The sequence below is a fragment of the Excalfactoria chinensis genome, chromosome 11 (genome assembly GCF_039878825.1).
Source record: "Excalfactoria chinensis isolate bCotChi1 chromosome 11, bCotChi1.hap2, whole genome shotgun sequence".
Classification (NCBI taxonomy): domain Eukaryota; kingdom Metazoa; phylum Chordata; class Aves; order Galliformes; family Phasianidae; genus Excalfactoria; species Excalfactoria chinensis.
Genome location: NC_092835.1, coordinates 3,989,313 through 4,002,424, shown reverse-complemented (window position 1 = coordinate 4,002,424; position 13,112 = coordinate 3,989,313). Strand labels below are relative to the sequence as shown.

The window sequence follows — 13,112 nt, the reverse complement described above, 5'->3', positions numbered from 1 at the left end:
CAGGTGCTTACAAACAGGAAAGTATATCGTGGACTTATTATTGCTGAGGGCCTACATGATTACATATGATTTTCTATAAATAACATTTTTGGTTTCATGTGCAAATAGAAAATTACAGGAATTATGCTCTTTGGGATTGAATTTAGCTGTCGGGGAGTTACTAACAAGACCTACGTCCTGCTTAAGATGGTAAATAGAGAGAAACTTCACTATATTTTGCATTTTTCCTTCATACATTTGCATTTACATGAGGCGTAGAGTCAGGAATCTAATAAAAATGGAGTAGAACCAAAATACTATTTTTTTTAATTAAGAAAAATGTTGCCAAGCTTCTGAGTAGGACTGATTAAAGAGACAATCTGAAATGTGTGCTTTAAAAAACCAAGCACTTGGTTAATCCATTCTCCGAATTGAAATCATTACATCTGTGCAAGTGTTTTAAGTACCAAATAAGAATCTGGGCAAAAAGGAATGCGTCAACTTAGTCATTTTGTTAGAGTGGAGTTACTGTACTGTATTGCCTACTTTGTCCATAATCTAAAACTTCATTAAACTTTACAGGAGAACAGGAGGAAATACTGGGAAAAGAATCAGTTGATTGCTATTGAGTTATCTGATCTGGTAATCTACTGCAAGCCAACAAGCAAAACCAAGGACAATTTAGGTATTTTCTTTAGTATTACACCTGAATTTTAACTTTTTTACTAGTCTGTACGGATGTCAGTTGAAATTCTGGAAATGGAGATAGAATCAGTTCTTTTTCTACTAGAGAATATTGAGCCTCACCTGGAGAATTTCAGTGATGATTTCAATTGTACAGTAGGGGAGCTTGAGGCTCTTCATACTGCAAAGTATCGGGTAAAAGATGCTGATTTATCAGAATTGTTTTAAGCGTGTATCTCAGCCTGTTACAGTTTAAGTGTGGAACTAATTAATGGTATGAGATGAAGAAGTAAGGGACCATAAATGAGGAGATGAAAGCTCGAGCAGTTTCTCATTGTTCTCATTTCCCACACCATGTTTTTGTAGTCAGTACTATCACAGTAAAGACTTGGAAACTTCTTGAGTTTGGTGAAGGCTCTGAAAGAAAAGAGATCTTGAAACTGTCCCAGATTTCTTACCTAATTGATTAGAGACATTATCTTAATATAACTTCAATAGGGAGGTTCACTAGTTGTATGTCAGGTGGCTTCTTTTGAGATTAAACAGTCTGGCTGAGCACTTGACGTTTGTTTGTGAGAACTTTGAAAATGGTTTTATTGCACCTTTGCTATATATAAGCTTATAGCATTAATATATAGTTCCCTAATATAAATGAGTGCTGGGATCTATGTAAGTGTGCAGATAAAATCTGACACTGAAATATGTACTTTGTATTCCAGAGAAGCCAGCAAATGTGCCCTTCTTCCTTAAGTTTCTTTGCAATTGCTTTTAATAAGCTGTCACCGTGGCTAAGACATTATAATTACAGTCATTGTTTGAGGCACTGGGTAACCCTGGCTGACCCTTTCTTCTCCCCATTTAAACCCAGGAAAATATGTCTCATTTAAATGTGTCCTGCAGTGGTCAGAAGTGCATTATTAGCAATGATGAGATAAGAGCACAGCTACTGACTATCTGCCCTGCTGCAAAGCATGTGGCAGGCAGGCAATTTTAACTTTCAGACCTGACGTTCAACCTGATTATTGTGTCTGCACTAAAACAGTACCAATTATTTCATTAAAGGACAAAGCAAATCAGAGTAAAACAAAATGTTAGCAAAAATAAAGCATAAATGTCAACTTCTTTCTTCCTGTATAAAAGCTCTTTTTTTTTTTCCCTCTCTCTCTCGTGTAGAAAATCCTGATTTCAAAGAAATCCGTTCCTTTGTGGAAACCAAGGCAGAAAGTATTGTTAAGCAAAAGCCAGTGGAGTTGCTGAAATACAACTTGAAGGGACTGACACGTGTCTATCCTAAAGGACAGAGGGTTGACTCATCAAACTATGACCCATTTCGCCTCTGGCTTTGTGGCTCTCAGATGGTGGCTCTTAACTTTCAGACTCCAGGTAATACTCCCTTTAAAAAGGATTTTGTCCATGTTTTGTTTGTGAATGTGTGAATCCTGTTTAGAGCAGACCCACAAAAATCATTCTCTCTATCTCTGATCCCGTTTGTTACCTTTGAAAGGTGCATCCCACTTTGATTTCTTCTTGATAAGCACGCAGAGATATTTGCAGTAAAGTTCAGTTGGATGAAACAGTTGTTCATCCATAGGGAAAGTAGTACACAACTTCCTGGTAAGGGAAGCTAGCTTATGACCCACTCACAGGAAACTAATTGTGAATGGAGATGGGTTTATTAGGATTAAAACTATTGGAAAATGGCCTGTCAAGTTCAGTTACTGAAGGGAACAGAGTCTTCCAACTTGCCTTTGCAACTCTTTCTGTGGAAGCATCAACCAGGAAGAACTGCTGAGAGGAGCCATTAATTTGGTACTTCCTTTTATTCAGATGGGGATCTTTCTGTTATGACTGTTTAACTCTCTCCCTAGATAAATACATGCAATTGAACCATGCCTTGTTTTCACTTAATGGACGCACTGGCTATGTTCTGCAGCCAGAAAGCATGAGAAATGAAGAATATGACCCAATGCCAAATGAATCGAAGAGGAAACTGCAGATGATTATGACAGTGAGGGTAAATCTCTTTTGTAAATTATGTTTTTTACAAGTCATAAACATCTATAAAGCGATAAATAAAGTTATGATGTTTCAGAGCGAGACCTGACGGATTGTCAAAATATTGTTTTTAAGTGTCAGAGCATTTGAGAATAAAACTAGTTTCACTGGTTCCTGATAGGAAATACTTATCTTTATCATGCTAATGAAGCACATGCTATAGAACTAAAAACACAATCCTGGGACAGTTTTATGTTATATTATGATAAAAATTCCAAGTGTACTAACTTGCATTCCCAGCCTAGTAACTTCTTAGTAGAAATATCCTATTGGAGATTGATTAGCAGCAGACTTGCTAGTTCCAAAATTTCCAGTATGGGGATGAAAGATGTTTATAATGAAAGAGAGAAACTCAACAGAAAAAAATAAGCTGATTATTTTTTCTCCATTCATCATGTTATTTGGTATGCTGTGACTTAATCGGAATGTCAGTCTCATTTTCATGGAGAAATGGGATATATCGTTTGAAAATTATACCGTGTTGTCTTCTGGTGCCAAATGTGAGATGAGCTTGTTTCTGTTCTCAGTTGTTATTCAGTAAGAGAGATGTCCTTTATAAACATGCTCTTTGAGAAGGCAGAAACATATTAATTGCTTTTTACTACATTTAGAGGAGTGGTGAACAAGGGTTGTGAAATAAAGCACAAATGTTTTAAGGTAATAAAGACTGAATGAAGATAATGTTACAAACTTGATCTGGAACTGCATACTGTGTGCAATGAATGTCAGCCATCATATCTTTCACTGAAAATCACTGAGTCACCCAGACAATTTGGAATGTTATTATTAGTGACATAGTGCACTTAATACATATAAACAATATTCAAGCATTTCTGCATGCTCTTCTGGGTTTATTTTCTTTTTTCTCTAGTGAAACTCTCTTTTAGTTCTGTAGGCCACCTTTCCACATCAGGTCTCCTCTGGATGTGGTCATAACTCACAGTTTCTTTTGAAGGTTTTAGGTGCTCGTCATCTCCCTAAGCTCGGTAGAAGCATTGCGTGTCCCTTTGTAGAGGTAGAAATATGTGGGGCTGAGTACGATAACAACAAATTCAAGACAACAGTTGTGAGTGAGTATCTGCTGTTTTCTGTGTAGTGGGGGGTATACTTTGAGTGCACTTAAAATAGGTGATGATGATGTATTTGCAGTGTCTATAATTGGTCAGCAAGCTATATGGGGAGTAATTTGGTAACCTCCTCTCCTGGTTAATTTGCAAAACTTGAATGAATATCTGATTTTTCAGGGAATAAACCTGAACCGTTAGCTCACAAGGAATTGCAGCTGTGTAATGTTTTTGCCTGTGCAACACTTTGGGTAGTCTGCATGTTTTTCTTTAAATCACTGTCTTGAAAGTGCCTCCTACAGAGTCAGTCAGTTGCCAAAATTCTGGTTGAAATGGGGACTTAGTACTGTGAGATCCAGACTGTGTTTATTTCAGGTTGGGTTCTAAGACTGGCATCCCCTCAGACAGCTTGGGTAGATACAGCTGTAAAGCTGTATAACCTGCAATGCAGTGAAATTTTGATCAAAGCTTACTCGTGGTGAGTTCTGGGATAAGGAGTGTGTGTGTGTGTGTGTGTGTGTGTGTACATGAACTTCATGTAAGCAACTGAAATGGGACAACATCTAAGCGGCAGTCAAACAATAATTGATTATTGAAATTTTGTGTGGAAGAAGATAAGGCAGAACAATCTTTAATAAACTGACTGGCTGTCTTTTCACAATTTAATATATCTGGATGCAGCAGTGTTCCTGTGGTAGACAAGAGGCTTTGAATCTAATTATCTAAGCCACTGAAACCTACAGCTTAGACAGCAGTGGAAGATAAATACAGAATTAGGAACAGAATGTACATTGTGGCTCTTCAGTACTTCAGAGAAGAGGATTATGATTTTAAATTTTTGTCAGGAGTGACCAAGACCTTAGACAGCAGAATTCCTTGCTGCATTGCACGTGCCAAGTCACTCAGTGTTCCATAAATGAATTGGGCCATTGTACATTAGCATTGGACATTGTACATGCTTTTCCTGTGATATGGAACATGAGGCTCATGAATATGAGCAATGAATTAGGGTCCACGGAGGTTTTGTATCTATAAAGACAAATAATAGCTTTTCTTCATGGATTTCCATCCCTGCCAAGTTTCCTCCTATCTCCCCTCACAAATAAACAAATACAAACTGTCTGCAGTGAGGTTACAACATGAGACAGATGGTAAATAGGATTTTTGGGCCTTTGTGTGCTCAGAAAAAAGGCCTGGGATACACACCCGTATAGGAATGAAGTGAATTTATTGTTTCACACTGTAAATGCTTCCTTTTCATTACAGATGACAATGGCCTTAATCCAGTTTGGGCACCCTGTCCGGAGCAAGTGAAATTTGAAATTTATGATCCAAATCTAGCATTTTTGCGCTTCGTTGTTTATGAGGAGGATATGTTCAGTGACCCCAATTTCTTAGCACACGCCACTTTTCCCATCAAAGGAATCAAATCAGGTAAGAATAGGAGGTGTGATCAGGGGCTAAGTCAGAATGACGTCAAAAAATTACTGTGCTGTGATTTTGCTCTCTGCAGTGGCAGCTATAAATGCCAAATGAGAAGTGCTTTTTTGACCTGAATTCCTTCAGTTTGTTGTTTGTTATGATATTAGGTGTGTAGTGTGAAAGTATGTAAAATAATCCTCAGCTTGCCTTCTGAATTTATTTATTTATTCATTTTTAATTCTGTTTAGGTAGGATAGAAAAATTTGCAGCTGCAAAAAATCACAACAAAGGCAGTGTTAGAAATGCTACTAAAAGTGTGCCATGACTCTGTGAAAGCTAAATATAGTTCCTGCGTACCGATAGACCCAGAGGTTTCTTTGTTCTGAAAGTATGAGATTCTATTGAAGTTGTTCCTTCCACTCCTACTTTGAGCTGTTTTTCAGGTGAAAGCAACAAGATCAATGTTTTGATGTTACTCCTATCTCCTTACTAATATGATTCCTGTGTCTTTAACTGTCTTTACCATGGACTCCGTTTCAGCAACAGAGTTACATGCTATGAGTAAAATCTGGGAAGGTTTGCTTTCTGTTTTTGTGTCGGAGTATTTGTTAAATTAAATGCCTTAGACATGGACATATGCAGAGTAAGTCTCTCTGATTTTTTCCCTGCATCTCATTTTCCAAGAGCATATGAAATCTTTTGTTTCTTGGTTCTAGCATTCTTGCCTTTTGTTTCTCTGTAATTCTCATAGGAAAGCGTGCTCTCAGCAGAGAAGCATTTGAGCAGCGAAGGATCTTTTTAGTCCTCAGGCTTGCTTGCACCATTTCTGTAATGGCCTTGACTCCAGTACTTGTTTGTATATGCTTTGTTTCTGTGTTTCTTTCAGGTTTTAGATCAGTTCCTCTCAAGAATGGTTACAGTGAAGACATAGAGCTGGCCTCACTTCTGATTCACTGTGAAATGCAGCAAGTTCTGGTAAGAACCTCTCACTTGTCTGCGCACTGACAGCATGTGTTAGCAGTTCTTCATGGAAACCAGGAAACAAGGATTTAGGTGTTCAGTGTCTGATGTGGTATTGTCTGATTTTTCTTCTTTAGGTATTGGGGAAGACCAGTAATGCAAACTGAGCTACTCTCCCACTGAGGAGACAAATTACTCATTTGTTAAAATAAATAACGCACAAAGAAGGACTAATTACCTCCACTGTTTTTTGCTGTACCAGCATGGTTGTTGTATCTCCCCTGTTAACGGACTGATGCCATGCAAAGCTTGCTAAACTCAGGCTTTCACCTCTGAAATCCAGGCTTTTTGCCACTTGAGATACCAGTTAGCATTTGTATGCATCAAATGATGATGATGCATCCTTTGCTCATGGAACCACACATTTAGATTCTTGGTCTGTGAAGAGAATTTGTTGGTCTTCAGAGGTGCTCCATTCTAGGTTAATTTAAAGCAGGCTTATTCTTAGACTCTCTTTATACGTCAACAGTATTTTATATATTAATATAACCATATATAACTAAATAATTATAACTATATATGAATCTGTATTTTATTATATCTCATTAAATACAATGGCACAGAGAACAAGAAATGAACTTTTACGGTGCTTCTGGGAAGTGAGGATTTCTGGGTGCTTTCCAGCACCCTTCATATTCAGAGCAGAAAAAAGAAGTGCAATTCATCTGTAGTTGTTCACAACCGTTCAGCTAATGCTGTAGTTCACACCACTATATGTTAGTTTTCATGATTAAAACACCGGGTTCTGCTAACAGTAAGTTATCATGTCTCTGGAGAGATTTGTCCCTGCGGTTATGACGCTGAAATGGAAATCACTGGATTCTCAGTCACATTCTTCATGGAGGAGAGGCAGCCTTTTTCAAACACTCTTGTTAAGATTTTTGCAAAGCCACCTAATAAACACAATAATGTAACATGCCTGTGTGTAATCAGTGTTTGGCAGCCGTAGTAGCTGAGAGAAGAAGGCTAGGAGCTGAGACCAAAAGTATATGTTTAAAGAAAAGAGAGGCATGTCCTTTGAAGATAACATTTGAAGTGTTCATATTCCATGAACATGAGTCTGATCCAGGAGACCAGATAAACTCATATATTTATATATTTTTTGGCTTGTTGCCTTTGGGAAAACTGGTAACAACTCGCTATTACCTAATGTTGAGCATGGGAATGATGCATAGATATATTGCTGATTCTTCTTCAGAAATTCAGATCGTTCTTTGCCTGGGGCAGGTGCATCTCTTAATGTTGCTCATAGCAGCAGCATGTCTCCTGGTCTGTCAGCACTAAGTCCTTTGGTGGTAGCACGTTTCGCACTCTTGAAACACCTGCAGTTTGTTAGGCCAAAGGAAGATGCAGCGTAGCTCTGTGTTTTCGCAAGATCTGATGTTTCTGGGTGGTAATGCAGTAGCAGGAGAACTTGCAAACAAACTTCCTTTTGTTTGGCAATCTGCAGCAAATCAAGTTTTGCCATGGTTAATCAACTTCTGAAAGTTCTGCCAGATCATTCAAGAGGCATCGGGAATGATTGGGGCTGTATCCATCTGTTCTTCTGCCCCCCCCCCCCCTTTTTTTTTTCCCTTTATTTGTGTAATGACCCTTCACAAAATGGTATAATTTAATAACAGGCCTGTTTATATTCAGGACTCCATCTGCATTCTCTTGGATGTGAAATACACTGTTATAAATGGCTGTGAAATTTCCTTAGGAACAGAGTAGTGAGAATCTTGCAAATGTAAGCAGGCATATATGTGAATTGTTATGTGGGGCCTCATGCAGTTTTTGTTCAAGTTAACCAGTCTTCTTGATACTGTAGAGTTTGGTTACACTGAGGTTTATACATTTAGAAGCATGTCTTATTATCTTGAAAATTGATTCGCTTGCATTGGAAAGTATGTACATCTTTTTAGCTTTTAGTTGCTTCATTCCATGCCAGGGAACTGTAGGAATATCTTTTGGGAGGAAAAAGAAAGGTCAGGAAAGGATCTTGTTCCTTTAATTGTGAAACTCCATGGGCATGTTGCTAAACATGTTGCTAAACATGCCAGTTTTCCTGGATCTGGACTGAGTCCTAATAGAGGCATTCTTATTAGTATGCCATCTCTGAAAATACTTAGATTTGTTACGTTTATTGATTGCACGTCGTTTCTTTTAGGATATGTATCTCATTTTGCTGCTGATTTGAAAATTAAGACTTTGTTGCTGCCAATACTATTTCCCAGAAGTAACACTAGAAAAGAGACAGCTTGAGCATCCAGAGACTTTGAAGTATTAAATTAATTTGAAGTTGTGAGAGGAATCATATTGATTATTTATGCTTGAGGAGAATTCTGAGACATTCTACCATGGGCCACATACAGTGGAAATGTAGACTCCCTGTAAAGTATTCTTCACTTACTTAGCCTATTCCTCTGCAAGCTGAAATGGGCATAGCTCCTTAGAAACAAAGGATCTGTCCTTCTTTGGTCATCTGGCACTTGCTGCTGTTAGGAATCCTGATTACCACTCACTGATTACCAGTATTATTACATTGATTTCCAATATTCTTTTGAAGGAATATGAAGAAGAGCTTTATTCTTCGTGTCGGCAACTTCGGAAGCGCCAGGAGGAGCTTAATAACCAGCTATTCCTTTACGATACCCATATGAATTTAAGGAATCCTAACAGAGATGCATTATTAAGAGAATTCAATGTGAATGAACACAAACTACAGATGTGTCAAGAAACATGTAACCGGAGGTGGGTCGATAATCATTCTTCTTTCCAAAGCAGCTCCATCTAAGTAGGGCTTAATGTTAAGAAAATCTCAGATTTATTAAAACAAGCATCTACGAGAAGTCAGAGTAGGGTGAGCAAATCTGAAGAGAGGCAGGGCTGCAAACCACTAGAGGCCAGCAGACTCAGTGAAATGTCTGCTCAGTGAAATCCTGCTTTCGGTAATCACAGTGAAACGTGTAATCCTGTGAGTTTATGTTCTTTTCTCCTGCTTTCTAGGAGAAAAGCTTTGAAATACATTCTATATAGATAAATAAACCAACCACCTCTCCTCCCCTGTTGAAGTTATGTCCCTGGTGGTGTCTGTAGTGTATTCAATATAAGAACAATTTTAAGACCACACAATTGTCAGTTAAGTGTCAGTGTGTTATCCAAAGTTGAGGGAAAGGTATGTCTCATTTGCTGCCACCTTTGAGTTGGGTAGGAGGAAGACAGGCTTCCTCTACCAAGTGACCATGTGAAAGTATTGAGTAGATCTTTGGGCCTTTCTGAGATGATGAAATGGGAGGAAGGCTTTTCTTTAAGTATATATGTATATATATATAGATATATATATATATTACCTTTGTGTGTGTGTGCTGAACAGCTGTATGAATCACTGGTTTATTCCCATTTATTGCAGGAAAAAATGTACAATCCTTGTTGCTGATACATTACTCACCATTTATGTCTAGGTAAAATGAACATAGTAAACCATTTCCCTCTGAAAAATATCTAGGACACTTAACTCCTTTTTTTTTTTTTCTTCTTTTCCCCAAAAGATTAAGGGAGAAGAAAGTCAGTAACAGCAAATTCTACTCTTAAAGCAGTCATTCTTTGATGCATGCTTTATGGAGCAGTTCAGGTGGAGATATTAATTTATCCTGGTCATTCTACTCTGTGAAGATCTCATCATGCTGAATGAACCAAAGAGGAGGAAGAGGAGGGAAGATGGATTTTCTTATTAGTTTCTTGTTATAAGAAAAGCTGTTTTAATTCAGAATAATTTATGTTCTGTACAAAGTTTGGCCTGTACCTCTGTGCAGACCAGACTTTCTGTATATTAAAGAATCTGAAGGTGGGTAGTTGCATAGACTCCACTGTTTATCAATACCTGAAGTACAAGTTTAAATTGTTTGTTGTGTTTGTGTACACAGGGTGTAGATAAGACATTCACAACAATTTGCATGCATGGAAACACACCGCTTTAACAACATGGCTCCTTAAGATTAACTGGTGGGGAGTTTTTAATTTATTAAATGCTGTAAAAGCACTTTTGCACCAACATTCGTTTAATGTATATTACCTTACCTTAGGCAATGGATTATACTTCTGATACTGTATAAAGAATTTTGGGCAGCTAATAGCTCCATACTGTGTTGTCTCTTAGTAGTTCTCTGTGCCCTTCTTGAATAGCAGATATGCTACTTTTGTTGAAATCAAATATCCTCTCTGACCTTAGATGCTTCTTTGTGAAGGGTTTAAGAGAACAGTGCGTGAACTTGTGTTTGCCAGCCCCTCTGAACTTAGGTTCCTAAATTAAGGTATTGGAGGGAAAGGTTTTCATGTAAATATGTGGTAGGAAATATGTGGTGTTTTGTTGTGAATTTTTTTCTCTTTTTTTTTCAGAGAGGCATTTGAACTCTGAGAAGCACTTATTTTGATATAGCATCATTTTGCAAATCCTTTCAGCTGCTAATGTGCTTAGAAATGTTTTTTTTAATGAACTGTCCATTTTTAATCTTGCAGTCCTACTTAGATGATAGCATCAGATGATAGTGTTCTGTAAATGTAGACTGTTTTACCAAAACACATCTAATCCAAGAATGATAGGATGCACAAATATAGAGGTACATTAGTCTTATATCTTTAATCGAGTGAAGAACATTGAGCTACAGATGCGAAAACTCAATAGATCAGCAAGTGTGCTTTACTGTAAGAGAGCAAAGAGAGCTCTTGACTGGTGTATTTAAAGCCAGTTATGGTGGTTTGTGTACAAGTCAGTTCTTTGAGCTAGCACTATGTTACTACTCTCAAATTCCTGGTTCCTTTCTCTCTACATGGGTGGAGTTTTGCTGTCTGTATAAATGAATTTCTTTCCCGGGTGTTAAGTTCTGTCTATATGACTGTCTGAATCATAAAATTTTGTACATCATGCTATATTTCTCATCACAGAAAACTTGCATGCATTTAGGATTCCTTGCCTGATGAAGACGCCTCAGCCGTTTTTGGTTTCTCTTGCTCCCTTTGCTATTCTGTTGTTTCAAGATATGCTTAATTGATGCCATTGTTTATTCACAGCTGACGGTTTGAGGAATTCCACTGAGGTTTTAGATATTATGAAAAGAGTTATGTCTCACTTATCTCGAGATGGAAATGCTGTAATAGCATCCCACAGTGGGGTGACTTCTTTAGATATTTTTAATGGAGAAATTAAATACCAATCAGCCATCAAAAAAAGAGAAGAGGACGGAGTTAAAGGTAACTCTAGGCTTTTCTTCTTCCTGTCTGAAGTCTCTTCAGTCACCAGTTCTGATTGGTCCATTCAAGGATTAGATGGATGCATTTTTTTCTTTCTTTTTTGGGATGAACTGTGGATTTTAGAGGTACAGCAATAACTTAGACTGCTGTACAAAGCTGGGCTTACCTGCAGTATCACTGTATGATGAGCTGATCCAGTCACTATTCCTGGGTGGTGAGGACCTTTGGTGCACATGCATTTTGTACTGTTTGCCGGAACATATTTTAGTGTGTTATACAGCACAGGGACTGGTTGTATATTTTATTCAGCAGTCAGTGTGTCATGTTTAGTGTTCTGAGAACACTATGTTGTCAGTGTTGGTCAGATAAGGTGGCCCAAAGCTGTGTCTGGAAGGTCCTGAAGCTGTTTCTACAGGTGGAACAGGATTTTTAGGCAGCTGAATAACAGCTGGGCTTGTACTGATTACTAAAAATAGGGGACAACAGGATGCTTATGCTCAGGGAGACCGCATTCTAGATCTCCAGGCTGTTGTGGTTTATTTTTATTATTTCTAGCTCAGTTCCAGAGCAGATGTAGCTACACGGCCCACATGAATCATTTGGCTTGACTACTTTCCTTATGTCGATACTTGACACAGAACAGCCATTGTATGATGAACATAGGAGTTCCTGCTGCCGTGCAAATGCTTAAGAATTAGCACACCTTACAGTTCTTCCAAAAGTTGTGTGCATATTCCCCAGGCAAACATTATATTAAAAGTTATAAGAGGTACTTCTCAGTACTTATGAAAATCCATTTTGTTTTACATAAAGACTTTTTTTTTCCCCATGTTATATTCAGAAGAAAAATACTGCTTTGGCTGCTTGGTTGACTTGAGTGTTAGGCAGGGCTATGTACTGTTTTCTTGTATCTTGCACTGTCTTAACTCCAAAAGGCCTATCTCTCAATTCTTTGTCAAGGTCAACTCAACTGAGTTCTTCACAGTTGCAGCTGTTTTAATATGAAAGTAGGCTTGAATGTCCGTGCTAATTTCATGATCTAGGAGGAAAATCATTTATACAAATGTTATCTGTTAAATCGTTGTATTCTTTTGGAAGCTATTTTAAATTCTTAAAGTAACTTATTTTAATAAATGTGTTTTGATAGCAGTGATGTGAATGATCCCAGAAGTTTCTGTGTTTAAGCATGGTTTATTAATGTCATGACTTAAAATTGCCAGGCAGTATGCATGAGTTCTAATTGAACAGTGGTCTGCTGGAATGTTATGGTGTGTTGCACTACAGGTTGGAGGAAGGGCACTTCTGTATATTTTAAGATGAACTGACTTAATGATTGTTTTCATTAAAGTCATTACTGTTGCACTTCATCTGGATACAAACAAGCACGGCAGAAGGAAAAGGCCAAAGATCATGTTTAACATGCAACTCCTAACTGACCTTTTCCAGTAACAGGTAAGATTCTAACTTCAGCTGTGCTGAGCATCAGATTTGTATGAACTCAAACTACAAAGTCTGAGGAAGGCAGAACTGAAATTTGTAGTCTTCTGGAACCACTGTTCATGGTAAAATTGTATTAGCACACTCTCTGCTAATGAGGGTGTCTTAATTGCATGGGCATAAGTGTTGCTGGGTGAAGGCAAGGTTGTGATTACGTTGTGA

The 13,112-nt window shown here is 37.9% G+C and overlaps 1 protein-coding gene across 3 annotated transcripts in view; it reads left to right on the top strand.

Annotated features, from left to right (window-relative positions):
* The window catches only part of PLCG2 (phospholipase C gamma 2), a 55,751-nt gene extending 42,793 nt beyond the window's left edge, over positions 1–12,958 (top strand). For all 3 annotated transcript variants that reach the window (XM_072346268.1, XM_072346267.1, XM_072346269.1), the window contains 8 exons: positions 562–664; positions 1,837–2,046; positions 2,532–2,677; positions 3,674–3,788; positions 5,049–5,216; positions 6,091–6,179; positions 8,773–8,957; positions 9,755–12,958. In XM_072346268.1, coding sequence (XP_072202369.1) covers positions 562–664; positions 1,837–2,046; positions 2,532–2,677; positions 3,674–3,788; positions 5,049–5,216; positions 6,091–6,179; positions 8,773–8,957; positions 9,755–9,797 — 1,059 coding nt within the window. In that variant the 3' untranslated portion in view covers positions 9,798–12,958. The remainder of the gene's footprint in view (positions 1–561; positions 665–1,836; positions 2,047–2,531; positions 2,678–3,673; positions 3,789–5,048; positions 5,217–6,090; positions 6,180–8,772; positions 8,958–9,754) is intronic.
* The last annotated feature ends 154 nt before the right edge of the window (positions 12,959–13,112 follow it).